This window comes from Phaenicophaeus curvirostris, chromosome 17, assembly GCF_032191515.1.
Source record: "Phaenicophaeus curvirostris isolate KB17595 chromosome 17, BPBGC_Pcur_1.0, whole genome shotgun sequence".
Taxonomy (NCBI): Eukaryota; Metazoa; Chordata; class Aves; order Cuculiformes; family Cuculidae; genus Phaenicophaeus; species Phaenicophaeus curvirostris.
In genome coordinates, this window is record NC_091408.1 from 8559663 (window position 1) to 8573333 (window position 13671).

The 13671-nt window shown below is 40.9% G+C and overlaps 1 protein-coding gene across 3 annotated transcripts in view; it reads right to left on the minus strand.

Annotated features, from left to right (window-relative positions):
* The window catches only part of CLTCL1 (clathrin heavy chain like 1), a 35736-nt gene that overhangs the window by 17902 nt on the left and 4163 nt on the right, over nt 1–13671 (minus strand). For all 3 annotated transcript variants that reach the window (XM_069871202.1, XM_069871203.1, XM_069871201.1), the window contains exons 2-10: nt 9365–9572; nt 5008–5276; nt 4574–4735; nt 3653–3766; nt 2238–2411; nt 1762–1959; nt 1175–1375; nt 904–1056; nt 184–306 (exon numbers count right to left, since the gene is read on the minus strand). In XM_069871202.1, coding sequence (XP_069727303.1) covers nt 184–306; nt 904–1056; nt 1175–1375; nt 1762–1959; nt 2238–2411; nt 3653–3766; nt 4574–4735; nt 5008–5276; nt 9365–9572 — 1602 coding nt within the window. The remainder of the gene's footprint in view (nt 1–183; nt 307–903; nt 1057–1174; nt 1376–1761; nt 1960–2237; nt 2412–3652; nt 3767–4573; nt 4736–5007; nt 5277–9364; nt 9573–13671) is intronic.

Sequence of the window (13671 nt, forward strand, 5' to 3'; positions counted from 1 at the left end):
CTAAGACTCCCTCCAAGTGGCTTGTATTATTTAATAATGTAAATTGTTGCCCTATTTCTCTGTCCATTTAACCAAAAGTGGCCGCCAGGTCAACCAGGGACCTGAACTGGCCTTACCAGACCCCCAAATGGTACTACGCTATTACCTCTAGAAAGAGACCAGTATTCTTGTTGTAGGCATCACCTGGTTAATGTTAGCCAGTGGCTCCTCATCCTGTACGAGCATCTGAGAGAACTGCAGGCCTTGCTCTGGACTGACTCTCATCACACTCCTCAGTAAGAAGATCCAGTCTGGGGTGTAGCCAACCTACAGATATCAGAAACAGTCCTGCACATCTGGAAAGCCTTACACATCTTGTAAGGCTTCAGATTCTTTAGCACAGGCACTAAATGCTGTGAGGTTAGCGCACCCATCTCCCGGGAATTCTCAGACAAAAGCATCGTTTGTCTGTTGACACAGAAGTTCAGCTTCACCTATTTGTCTTGCTAGGTAAGAAAGCTACAAGGAAACAAAGCTTTCGACACTCTTAAAGCACTATATATCAAGTCAAGTCCTGAACTTACAAGTGGATATCAGGTAAATTGTTTTGTAATCCATCCAAAAAAAGAAATCTTATAAATTTAGGAAGAACCTTCCTTTTAGTGTCTAGCATAAGCTTGAGCCAGTCCATTAATTTGATAGCTAATAAAATCCTGGAAGTTCCTAACTTAACGTTTTGGAGATTTATCAGCCCTTAGTCATACACTATGATTTGCACTTTGACAATGAAGAAAATACCGTTTCTCCAACTTACCTACTTATCAATTTTAAGTGACAGGAAACAAACTTATCTCGGGGAAGATAGCTTGAGATTGCACATATTAAACATAAGATAGTCCAGCAGCTTGTGATAATCCACATTACCTTTTTAGCATACAACACTATTTTCTGGAATTGACCGGTTTCAGCAAAGCACTGAATCACTTTGTTTGGCACATTAGCACGAAGATAGACACTGAGTGCAAGGGTTGGGTCAGCTGTCTTCACCAAGTCGCCCAGCTCCTCTGAGCACTCCAGCTGAAATCAGAAGTGGTATTTTGTCAAGCAGAATTGAGATGCGGTATCAACAAAATTATTATTCACACTCAATTGTTACAAGGCAACAGAATTAAGCTAGTGCCGTGATCAAGCCTACCTTGTCTTCCTTCAGCCATTTCTCCAGAAGCTGCTTGCGGCCCTGCTGTAGGACAGGGCGACAGAGCTCCAGAGACTCAAACTTGTTCAGTTGTCCCTGGTCAAGCAATATTCCGAAGTACTGGAGCAGGGGAGAGGCCTGCCCAGGCTGAGCTGGCACACTCTGGAACTTCCTGATTGTATCACTGGTACGTAGAATTCCCTGAAGAGGCACAAGACAGAGACATGCAATGTTTAATTACTGAAGGGTGAATAATATTAGACAAAAAACAGGTGTTAAGCTATACACTGAAGCATCTCCTCTTAAGCCTTCAGGGTAGAGATCCTTCAAACCAACGACATTCTAGCAAGAGGTCAGCAGCCACAGCAAGCCCAGCCTGTGGCTGGAATAGTGTAACAGATGCTTCTCTATAGGATACAAGAGAATATATTACTCAAAACAAGCAACCAAACTGTATAGAATTAAGGCCACTATTGCTGCACTTAAGTTTCAGAATGTCAAGTACTGAAATGCAAGTGAGCTAAACAAGTCCACTAAGCTAAGGCAAATTCCCATGACTTCTAAGCTTTACCTTTGGAGTTATTTACCTTTGGTGCAGATGCAGCTACTTTAGCAGCATCTGCGTAGCTTCCTTGAGCAAACAGTGTGTTGAACTTTCTGGCAAACAACTCCTCTGCCCCAGCCAGATTACTACGTATAGCCATACGCAGTCCCAAGTCAGGATTCTGGAGAACATTTGTAGCATAGTTCACTATGTTGTCTTCCTCAACACATACAGAAAGCACCTGGAAAAGATCAAGGGCTTACTGAGGCATACTCTCCTTTCCACAGCTGCTATGAAACATCGCTACCAAATGGCTAATGCAGCCCATCAGTGAAGGAGTAGATTACGAAAAAAAACAAGTTCCTCCCCAAGCAGTTCTGTACTAGGAGACATGAAAACCCGACTAATCAAAGTTACTTGGTCCCTTCTGTGATGTTTGCCAGATCAAGTCACTCATCAGGTTTCTTACGTTCCATCCGAGCTTCAGAAGGCTCAAAAATAGAACGCTGGATTTGTTACCTGTCCTTTTTTGTTCACACCAATAATGCCCGAGGTAGGTTCATGAGGAGCTGTGACAAATATAGTATCAGCACTAATACGGTTCATGTAGATGCACACTCCAGACTCCAGGTCATACATGTGAATATATCCGTACTTTGTGATCAGGTAGATGACACCGTGCTTAACTCCAATCTGCCAAGAAATGGGGTTTTATTAGTTAAGACTAAGACTGTAACAGTTAAGACAGCTGCCTTCAGCTGAGCCACAAGACAGTACTGCAGCTACATGCCTTTGCACTGACACCAAGAACAAATATAGCTTCGGGCTTCTTCCTTACAGGCTCAAAGCAATGAACAGCTTTGCCGGCTGTTTGGAACTGTAGCTTCACTGAATAGAGGCTGAAGGGAAATTAAAATTCATCTGCAGCAAAGGACGTACTCCTCATGCTAATGAGTCAGGCTGAGGGAGAAGGGTTGGGCTTAGTTAGCATTCTAGTCTAGATATGTCAGTACAAGTTTCTGTTCAGAAATATTAATGAATTAATCACACTCTCTTCCAACAAGGCCTATCCAAAGCACCAGCAGGACCTAAACCAAGTTCAGCTACTGAGTACTCCAGTTTACCTGTCAAGTCAGTTAACCTGGGGAGGCTTTCAAGGCAGAACAGGCTTCATACAAAGAAGCACTTCCATTTTGGAACATGTCTTCCAATGTTTTGTTAATTAAGCCTTATGCTGAAGTAGAGAGCCAGATGAATCTTGGCACATAGACAGCTTGTTTTACTTTACTTGAAGGCATCTCTTGGTTTAATTAACAAAGTTGGTCTATTGGATTCAGAGCATGCAACTGCTGACCAAATAGTTTTCTTTTATTACACAATTCTAGTCCTGCAGACATGCTAAGCGAAGTTTGGTCTGTCAAGGCAACCAGCTATGGTCTTACCTAAACAAGCTCCCATTAATATCCCAAAATGCCTTTTCTGTGCTGCTAATACAGGAAGCAGGCTGATACAGGACTCCCTGCTCCATTTGTCTCCGTGACATCTACTGTAGATGAAACATCACTTTCATACGAAGCTACATCAAGCACCATAACTTCTTGCCTAGAACTCTGAGCATCAGCAGAAAGTTTAATAGCCCAAGCGATGTTAGAGACATTCTAACAGAAGACATTGATGTTTTTTGGGCATTTAGTTGTCTTTTGGGGATTTGTTTGTCTTTAGTAGAACTCTAATTTGGCATATCTGAACACTGTAACAGCATATATATTTTTGTGTTACTTTTTAAATGTCCAGACTAGCTCCCACAAATCTACTGACACCCCTCCTAGAACTAGGAGGAATGACAGCAAAGCACTAGCAGGAAGCATTCATTACAACACAGATGGCAGCTATTTGTCAGGCAATAACATTGATTTTGAGGGTCAAACATTTACCTGCATTGCCACAGGAAAGTCTGTCTGCGCCTCAGGTGGGAAAAACACATCAACAGCTTTCTTAACAAACGGCTGATTTCCAGTAGCTGGCTGACCTACTTCAATTATGTGCAGCTAGAAAGAAAAGTGTATGTGTCACAAGGTTGCCTGCAAGTACAGCCACATGAACCAAGTTCCTCTCTACAGACGTGCTGCTGAAGTCATCTGCCACACTTGGCTGACAAATGTCTGCCCAATACTGAACTAATACAGTCTGGGAACTGCGCTCCAGGTATTTATCAAAGGGACAAGTTTTCTGGAACTTGATAAGGGCCAAAACCAGCAAAAACTGAAAAAAAAAAAACCCTCTGTAACACAAACTTAAAAAAAAACCCCAAAACCTGCATGCTTTCTATGAAAGCAGATTATATTTCTATTCAAGACAACTTGTTCAAGATGTTTTGAGTGAGATTTGTTAATTCATCAGCAATGTTGTGGGATAAGACTAGAAAGCTCAAGACATTTCAGTGTTGCTGCAGCTCTTTACAGACTGCTCAGAAGTTGCAGTTCCACAATTAGTTAGATGCAAACAACCTACCTACAGCACTAAGCTTATCTAGTTCTTCTGTAGTGTATTCACACCTTATGAGGCTACTTAATGACTTAACACAAAAAATAATGTGGGCATAAATCGATACTGTAATACTCTGAGCTCAGTTCTCATTGCATCTACATTTGTTCTTCTTTTAAGTTTAACCCAAGCAACTCGAGCTGTTTGCAGTTTCTATCCCACTGAAAGAAAGCACTTCGATGTTGACCAAATACGCTGCGCCCATGGTTCCCAGGCTGTTTTTCAGACAGCATACACTAAACTGTGTGATTGCTGAAGTCTATTAGTACAGAGTTCTTCTGCGGCTGAACAGGAAAACAGTTGTGTTTTACCTTGCCCCCTGCAGGACTTCTCACAGCAAAACAGAAGAGAGTAGAAGGTTTGGCATTCCCCTCTATTTTGAATTCTGCAAAAGCTGCAGCATGGCCCTCTATAGGTTGGGAGACTTTTCTGTCAACTGAGTACAGCTGCATTGCACCAACCACACGATTTTGCTGGAAAAAAGAAGAAAAGTTAGCTTTTAGAGATAAGATTTCAAATGTTTATAGCAAGACCCTTGCGACAGTAAATTAAAAAGCAGAAAGTGCCTCTCATCCCTTCCTCCAACATTTTAATTGCATTGAAGTTCAGTTTATTCCTACACAAAAGATATTTTTTTAATTTTTCATCTATCAAAACCAAGTTAAGTAACTACAGCAGCTATTAAGTGAAATGGGGCCACAGTCTCCTGATTGTTTTCATAGCATGCTGTTTCCAGGTAACTTACCTGAGCTGAAATTCCTATCAGCAGCAGCCATTTTTGGTGTTCATCTGTTCTGTAATTGATGATTTGGCAGCCCGCAAGACTAGCATGCCTGTCAAACATCTTTTGGGGTTGTGATTCTCCCTCCATGCTCCAGTGGTAGACTGCTGTCTCTGTCACCAAGGCAACTGTATTCACAGATATCCATTTCCAGAAGATCACTTCCTCTGCCATCGTGTGGGCTTTCATTTTACTTTTCATCTCAATGTTGAAGATCTGAAGTGTCTTCCCAGCTGGTATGACAAAACCCAAGAAACACCTTAGACAGATGACCCATAGCAGCCATCCTATTGTCTGCCTACCTACACGTACCCTATTTAATCCGCTATTCCAGCGAGGTTATGGTCAGGGTTAGTAAACTGTCACATCTCAGTCTCCTTTGATACCCGACTCCCATCAAACAGAATCTCTTCCCCATCCCCAAAGCCTCTGCTATCCCTGAAGCAAAAAAAAAAAGGCTACTCCTTTCCAATGCTTACATTGACATTTAAACTACTAACTAGCATAGACATTTTAATTAACTATATGCTGCAGTTAAAAGGCAGTCTAAGCTGCAGAGCTTGTATGAACTCTGGGTTAGGTAGCAGCACTGGTATACCCAGTTATAGCTGTCCAATAGTTGTAGTTCAATATAATTATTAGAAAGAATGGCTCCAGTTTTACAATTTAGTAGCTGCTGTAGATGACCTGGACCGAGTCCAACAGCAGAAGACTCACAGCAGCTCCTGAGACAGCTGAAGATCACAGCTTCCATTCTATTCTTCTGTTAAACAGCCAGTGCACTTAACAACAAGCTGGATGGACCCTGTACAACAGTAATACAGCAAGGGCCTATTGAAAAGGGCAGTTAAAAGTACAGAAATATTTGGACCTTTAATTCCAGTCAAGCTTCGTGATTTAGGCAACTATATTGCATGTACATTCCTTTTAAAGTATCAGAAGCAGCTTGTAAGGGTAGACTTAAAACTAATGTTAACGGAATAAACCTACAAAGAATAAGGGACTCTATTCTTTTCAGGAAGTCCAAGTCGTGTTTTACTTCACTGCAGATGAGACTACTCAGCTCCAGGAATATTGCTTCCTGTTCACAGGACACCCACTCAGACTGCTAGAGTATTGGCTTGTAATGCCATTATTTCTATCCACATTTCAGGAGTGTTTTCCCTGCTAGTAACACTTCTGACTGTCAAACCGGTAGATGTTCCTTCCACTAAGAAATTTTGATATATGAAGGCTGTTGGATACTGAGGAATTGTTTTCAAGAGATACTAACCATAGGTTATGCCTCGCGGACCGCATAACATTTTAGTATAATTTACACAGGAAATTGAGTGCATTAGTTTAACGCAGGGCCAAGAAATGATGCAAGACTTCAGAGCTGCCACATACATTATTTATGCTCCCTGGATTAACTCCATAAAGAACTGTAAACCAAATCAACTTTTTCCTAGGACAGCTTGCTAGCTCTCCTGGGACCAAAAGCAGCTTGTTTCTGACCACCTTGCTCTGCATGTGCCATTACTGTATTATACAAATGCAATAAGCCTAAGCCCTAACATCAAATGCAAACTGATAGTTGGAAACAGCATATTTACTTTACTGGACAACAATTTATCCAGCAGTGGACTGGTGCTATCAAGGGATTGATTTTGGAACCTCCTACCACAATGTGCAGCCTCACAAGCACAAGGCAGACAAGTAGTTCTAGAAGGGCTCTAGTCACCATCTGAACAGGAATACCAGTATGTGCATACAGAAACTGGTCTCAAAGTCAGTCTTCCTGAAAAGGAAGCAGGGTGTCCTTCCTAGTGTTAAGAGCACAAAGAAACTGGTAAGATACTAAAACGAGATAGAAGTTCAGGCCCATTTATTTTCTATAATAAATTTGACTGCTGTGTTACAGCTGGAAATGAGCTTAGAAGCTTCAACAGGCAGCTGGCTCTAGATGCTGGGGCCACAGGAGCCATAGCAGTACATTTTCTTAAGTGTGAACTTGATACAAACTTCAGAACTCTAAATGACAAAAAAAAAAAAAAAATCTGTTATTTGATTAAGACAGCAGAACCTGCTATAAAGTCATAGCGAAGGCAAGTGCGAGTTTGAGTCTTAGGTCTTCTTGAACATATTCCTAGGCCAAGATCAAAGACAAGGAGCCAGACAAGTTTTCCTCGTCAAGCTATCACACTGATCAGTCTACTCAGACGATTCTGTACAAGCGTAGACAAGTAAGCAGATTTGTTTTTTGAACACTGGCATGAGAATTTACATTTCAGTTCACCACAACATGAAGCTTCTCCATTCCACAAAGAATGGACGCACCCTTGAGTGTGGCATTCTCCATTTACACCGACTGGGGAGTACTCTCAGTACAGAGCAAAGCAAGAGAATCATGAACACAAGGACAAAGCATAAATCTTGGTACACCGGGAGAATGCAACATGCAATCCAGAAATGAAATTGTGCATATTGTATTTCAGATTAAATCAAGAACCATTTCATTTCTTTTTCTGAGGGTGGGTTTGTACGTCTATTGCTCAATAATCCTCAGATTATGAGCAACTCCCAATCATGGCACATTGAGTCACAATATGCAACAGTTTTGACAACCGAGGCCTTGGTCAATCAGCAGGGAAAGTCTGGAGTGCCAGACTACCTTAAACCCCACTGTCAGTGCAGCTCACTGTAGTTCCGCTGGTTATTGTGGGTAAGGTAAGGTAGCTGTATTCATCCCCTTTCTCCTCATTCCTTTGGTCATTAGATTATGGACAGAAAAAGAGACTACTAAATTTGCAATACCTGACAATACAACTGACACATCAATGTGACATCATTCACTCAACCTTATCGGTTCAGAGGATGAGCTTATTCACTTTTCATGGACAGAACAATACTCCTTTTGAGCAAGTCTCAACGCTGGCAAGAATAAAGCTATATTCTTTGAAGCTAATAATCTATTTAGTTAGTAGGTTAGCTTTTCCCTTTTAAAAGCTAGATGAAACTCTGCTAGTGTAGAGAAGGCACTTTCTTTGCCAATATAGTTTGGTTTAAAGTGGTCCAAGATTAAGGACCATGAATTCTAAACAGATTTGAAATAATTTTTTCATGGCTTCCTTTACTGACACCCCAGTTAAGGCAGTTCTTTGCAAGATGTATTAGATTCTTAGCTGGATCACAGATTCAGCTGAAGTCACACATTAACACATTAGTTTTCCCCTAATGTCAGTGTACACCTGAAATCAAGTTACAAGTTCTGTGCCAGTTTGGAGGGCAGTTATTTCTTGGACCCCTAAGTAATTTCACCATGATTTTTCACAACAAAGAACACTTAGGCAGAAATGAATAGCACACAGGACATGCTAGCAGAGGTCTCTCATAAAAGTACCGCAACTTGGTTTTGTCTATCAACTGTACTTTCATTAGACGTACACATACAGACATTAAGAGGACGCTCTTCTCCTTCACTAGGTACAGTCAATAGCCAAAGCAGCCGAAAGGTTAGCAACAAGCCAGTAGAGGAACATTTTCACTCTAATAATGTTTGAGGATTAAGATCCCCCACCTGGCTATGAAGTGAACCGTCAAATGGCTCCCTTAAAGTTCAGTACTTTTTAATGAGATTAGACCACTCTGTACAACCAAACACGGAATGTTGCAACAAAGTTCACTCACCATCTGTTTAGATAAGATGCAGGAAGAAAAGTACATAGTCAGTAACAATTATTGAGAATAAATACTAGAAGTCGGTCATTTAAGAAAAAAGTCAGAGTTGCATTAAAAACTCTTTGAGCTCAGAGTGCTACTTCAAGCCAGTATCAACACCACAGGCACAGGTAAGCCAAGGTGTTCTATCGCAAGATCTCATTACTGCCAATCTTAACATTTGTACGTCCAGACTTTCACAGTTACTGGCCATCCTTAGAACAATTTGTTGGTATCTAGTAAGCTCTCCAGAGCTACAACAAAAGAGCAAGGCCCAGCAGAGTCAGAGTAGCTTCACAGCCCTATTCATCTCTAAAAGTGTCCATCATATTTACAACATCCCTTTAAAGGGAAAATATACCATATGTTCACCCAGTCCTGAGTGAGAATCCAAGGCTGCAGTGTCAAGCCCAGGCATCTCACATCTACTTGGAAGCAAATCATCCAAAGATTACTGAAAAATCCACTGCCAAAACCACAACATGCAAGTTCAGGCAAGAATTCTTATCCTCATATACATTCTTCTTCGAAAGCTTACACCAACCTTAAGCTTAAGGGCGTACGTAAGGAGTAATACAGCTAAACAACAGGTTTCATACTGCACCAAGAAAGGGTTACTCACCTTTTAGTGCAATGACTTTAGAGGCAGGATTCATGATGGCACTTTCTGCAGAAATCGGACGTCTGATGGGTGTTGTTGGATCGCTCATGTCAATTATCACTACTTGTGCCTGTTCTCCCACTTTCTCCCTGATGCAGACGAATTTATCAGATTCCATCGTTAGGGTACTGAATCCAATGTTTGCTGGGTTAATGCCCAAATTTTGGAGCTAAAAAGAGGGAAGAAAGTGCTTTATTACCACTCCCATGTTGAAGGTCTAACTCAAGCCTCTTTAAGTCTCCCCCAATAGGAAATGCAAGACTGGCATATTTCTCTGACAGCTTATATTACAGAACTACAATTTATCTTCTGTTTCTCTTTGTTCCATAGGTAAAGAACTCCACAATTCTCAGTATTCAAGTCCTAAAGACATTCAAAAGTTGTGTTATTAGTGCAAACTAAGAGCAGCTTTAACTTAAGCATTTATTGCTTAAGCTGGTTCTAGTAACATGGCAGTACGCTATCAGTACCAGCACTGTTCTAGATTTAGCCTAGATTTAGCAATGCTGCTCAATTTGATACTTAAAATTTATAAAGTGGCAGAACCGCAATGTACATCATCAGTGCGTCATATTGAAAGAGTCAATTACCCTTGTGCAACCCACTCTTACCAACATCATGGAATGAAGTCTACACAGCAGGTCTCAAATGGCCTATTTTTACATGTGAACTTGTTCACCTTGCTTTTTAGAACCCAATTCCTACCAGCAAAAGTTAAGAAAGCTGTTACAATAATCGGTGATTCTACCTCTCCTTGTCCAAGATGTCAAGCCATTTGGCTTAACAACTAAGGCAAAGATTTCAATGCAGGCCCCCTCCAGCCTTATGTCCAACTTGTGAAAAATAACTTGTGCTCAATCATATGACAGTAGGGCACAAAGCAGTTGCTCTTAGTGTCACAAAGTCTTTTTTTTGTCACTGAAAAGACCGCCTGACAAGATGGTTCTTTTTCATTTTCCTTCTTCTGCATTAACTTTGTTTCTATTCACTGCCACTTTCAGGTTAACAGGAGGAGATGGCAGTGAGCCAGCATCACTGTTTCAATTGGTATGCAGTAAATCAGATTTACCTAGGCAGCACACCCCAGCTTGGTATGTATGTAAGCTGCACTTCATATAATAGTAACTGTGGCAAGCCTGAGCACCTGCTTTATGCCCCAGAGCAATGCTTTTCAAGTAGAGGAGCTGTATCAGCTTCAACAAAGCTTCCTAATGGATTAACCTACACTGATTTTCAGTGCATTGCAAGTGAAAGATGACTACCCTCAAGGAGACAGGATAGAAACCACCCATCAGCACAGAGTCATTAGCCTCCTTTCACACAGGCCACCAGGGCCTCTATACAGTAGACTAAACCCCTACAGCAAGAAGTCTCACGATGGCATCACAAACACTGCTTTAGTGTGTTTTGATCCAGCTGATCACGGGTTCTGTAAAGCCGCTCACTAAATCATAAATCATATATGTAACAGAGATACCTACAAGTGTGGTGTGCCAGGACTGTGCCCAAGAACAGCTCAGGAATTGTTAGTTTCCTGTTCAGCATACTAACAAAAAGCTATTCAGCTCAATAACTGCTAATCTCAACACAAGTCAAGTTTCAGTGATGCATACAACCCAAATGTACACATGTGTAAAAATCTATTTACTCCCTCCCAAAAATGTGTCTCAGCAAAAATGGAAACCCATTCACCCTCACTCACTGGGTAAACACTTCAATACCTGTTAGTAAAGTTCAGTAGGTGCCATTAAGTCCTAAACAGAATCAAACTTTAGACATAAAGACATCAGAAGCTGCTTGTGACTAGAGTTCTGAAACAAGCCCACTGAGCACGCAGCTACTACAGGCCTGTCAGTAACAAAAGAAGTTGCCATATCAAGACAACTCATGTACTTTCCATATGTAAGATTTTGCTTCATGTTCCGGTATCGAGATTTTCCAGGAAACTACAGGAAACTACTTTAAAATCTAGCAAAGCTTTCAGAAAATGAAATGCTAAATTATGCAAGAGTACCACTGCCATCCTTATTTGGGAAGTCAGCCACATCTTTTAAAGGCAAATGTGAGTGCTTCCTAAAGGACAGTCACGTGAGTACAGCAAGCCTCAGTCAATGCTGACATGGCTTCACATTTTAGTGGCTGCAAACACTGAAGACTGTTCCTGCCACCTGAGGAGTGATAAGTATCCTCACTGGATCATGTGTGTTCCTATAACGTGGAAGCAATGTAAGAGGCATTTTCCTTATTACTACACTATGAGCAAAACCCCTTTACCCTCAAATAAAGGGACATTAGCCAGCACTGTTTTATCCTGGATGGGATAAACACGCCAAGATAATCTGGACTTGGCTGTTCCAAAGCACTTTCCCTCCTTCCTCAAGCACAGAATTAAGAAAACTTAACCACAGAATGTAGCAAGCATTTAGCTATATATCTTAAAAGGCCTCAGGTGAAGGTTCCATAGGTCATTACTGAGGTTTGTATATATTTACTAGAGATTTTGCAGTTTATTTCCATAAAGGAGCAAACATCAGGCCTTCCAATTGCTACTAAATTTTCATATATTAAGCTTCTTAGGTAAGCAGTATTCTCAAACAAAAGTTGTCTTCTTCTGATAAGGAAGATTCAATATTACAAAGTCATCCCAAAGACAAAAATGGGACAGCCTCCTTCCCTGATTTTACCCCACACCTGACTTTCGGGTAATCCAGTTAAATCACTTCCGCATAAGCCTCACTGTGGAAGAAAGGCCTGTTCAACATTCTGTTCAACAAGTAATGCATCTCCTACCCTTACATGCTCTAATACCTGTTATCGACACGTACAGAGTAGAACAATCTTCACTATCGGGCTGAATCAACCAGATAACAAAGATCTTGACTTCACAGCTATCTAGTATCACTGCAGCATCTTAGACACATGGAGAACTTACTGACATGGTAAAGATTAACCCAAGATATACGATGTATTACTTGATTCCCAACCTCAGTGAAGATACAAGTTCTGCACTTAGGATGAAATACAACTATTAACCCAAGATTTATTTTTCTTCCATTGCTTTACCAGCATGGTACCATTTGCTAAGAAATGGAGTTGAGATTTCTTTTTCTTTTACAAAAGAGTTCCAGTGGGCTTTCTAATGCATTTCCCTCTCTGTGGAGTGCAGAGATGCAGACAGAGACAGCACAGACTAGCTCAGACACTGATACTACCAGTCTTTTGACTGACTCCATTTCTCTAATGGGAAACACTTCAGCCTAGCTCCATGTCTGCTCAGTACTGACACTCCAATACCTGAAACCTGCCATCAGGTAAATGCTGGACTGAACTCCTGTGTGAATTTAGGATCCCTAAAGAGCTCATTAAATATCCCATTTCAACTTTATGCCACATAGCTCTAGCAGAAATGCTTTTTAGAGGTGATCAACTATTGTTTTTTAAGCCCATTAGAAAAGAGTAAGGCTTGGACAGAGCCTATAGGTATCCAAATATTAATAACTGCCTGCTAAAAGCTCTGTAAGCACATACCACTAAGCATAACAGAAACCAAGAAAACAAGTTTCTTGGAACTGTGCGACTGTGCAAAGTTATAATCATGCTCAATAAGGAGCTGCATATTTGTATTTGCATACAAAAATCTGCTCCTGTACATCTCTGATGAGGATTATATCGTCTATAAAACGAGTTTCCTTACCACGTGTAAGGCACTTTTCAACCCAGTGAGCAAATACAGTCTCTTCAACACTAAACAGATTAATCAAGTCATGGTATTTAGCTCTACCTTTTGAATACAAGTCAAAAAAGTCATTTACAGCTTGCAAATATCCTGAGTGCTTTTGAGTTCGTATGTCTAGCCAAAGATAACTCATGAAAGCCATTACATTTCAGCTCAGTCATGCCTATTGCACAACATCCTAATTCTTCACATCTCAGACTACCCAAATAGAATGTGGTTCTATCCAAAAAATGACAGAAGTAAATCTGCATCCTTTATCTTTACAACCAGGATACCTCAGCTTCTCAGCACTGCACTACAATGCATAAAACTTAACGCATCAAGAGCATGTTATGCACACAACTTTTTTTCACATTAGCTGGCTGTGCCGAAGAGCGTGTACTAGTTACTCAAGGGAAAGCAGAACCCTGCCTAGGTGGATAGACACATGGATCTCGAAGGGATGAAGCCCCCAACCTAGGAACCCAAGACCTCATATAAGCAACAGCACTTTCTGCAGGCAAGGAGAATTTTTATTAATGAAAACTGAAAG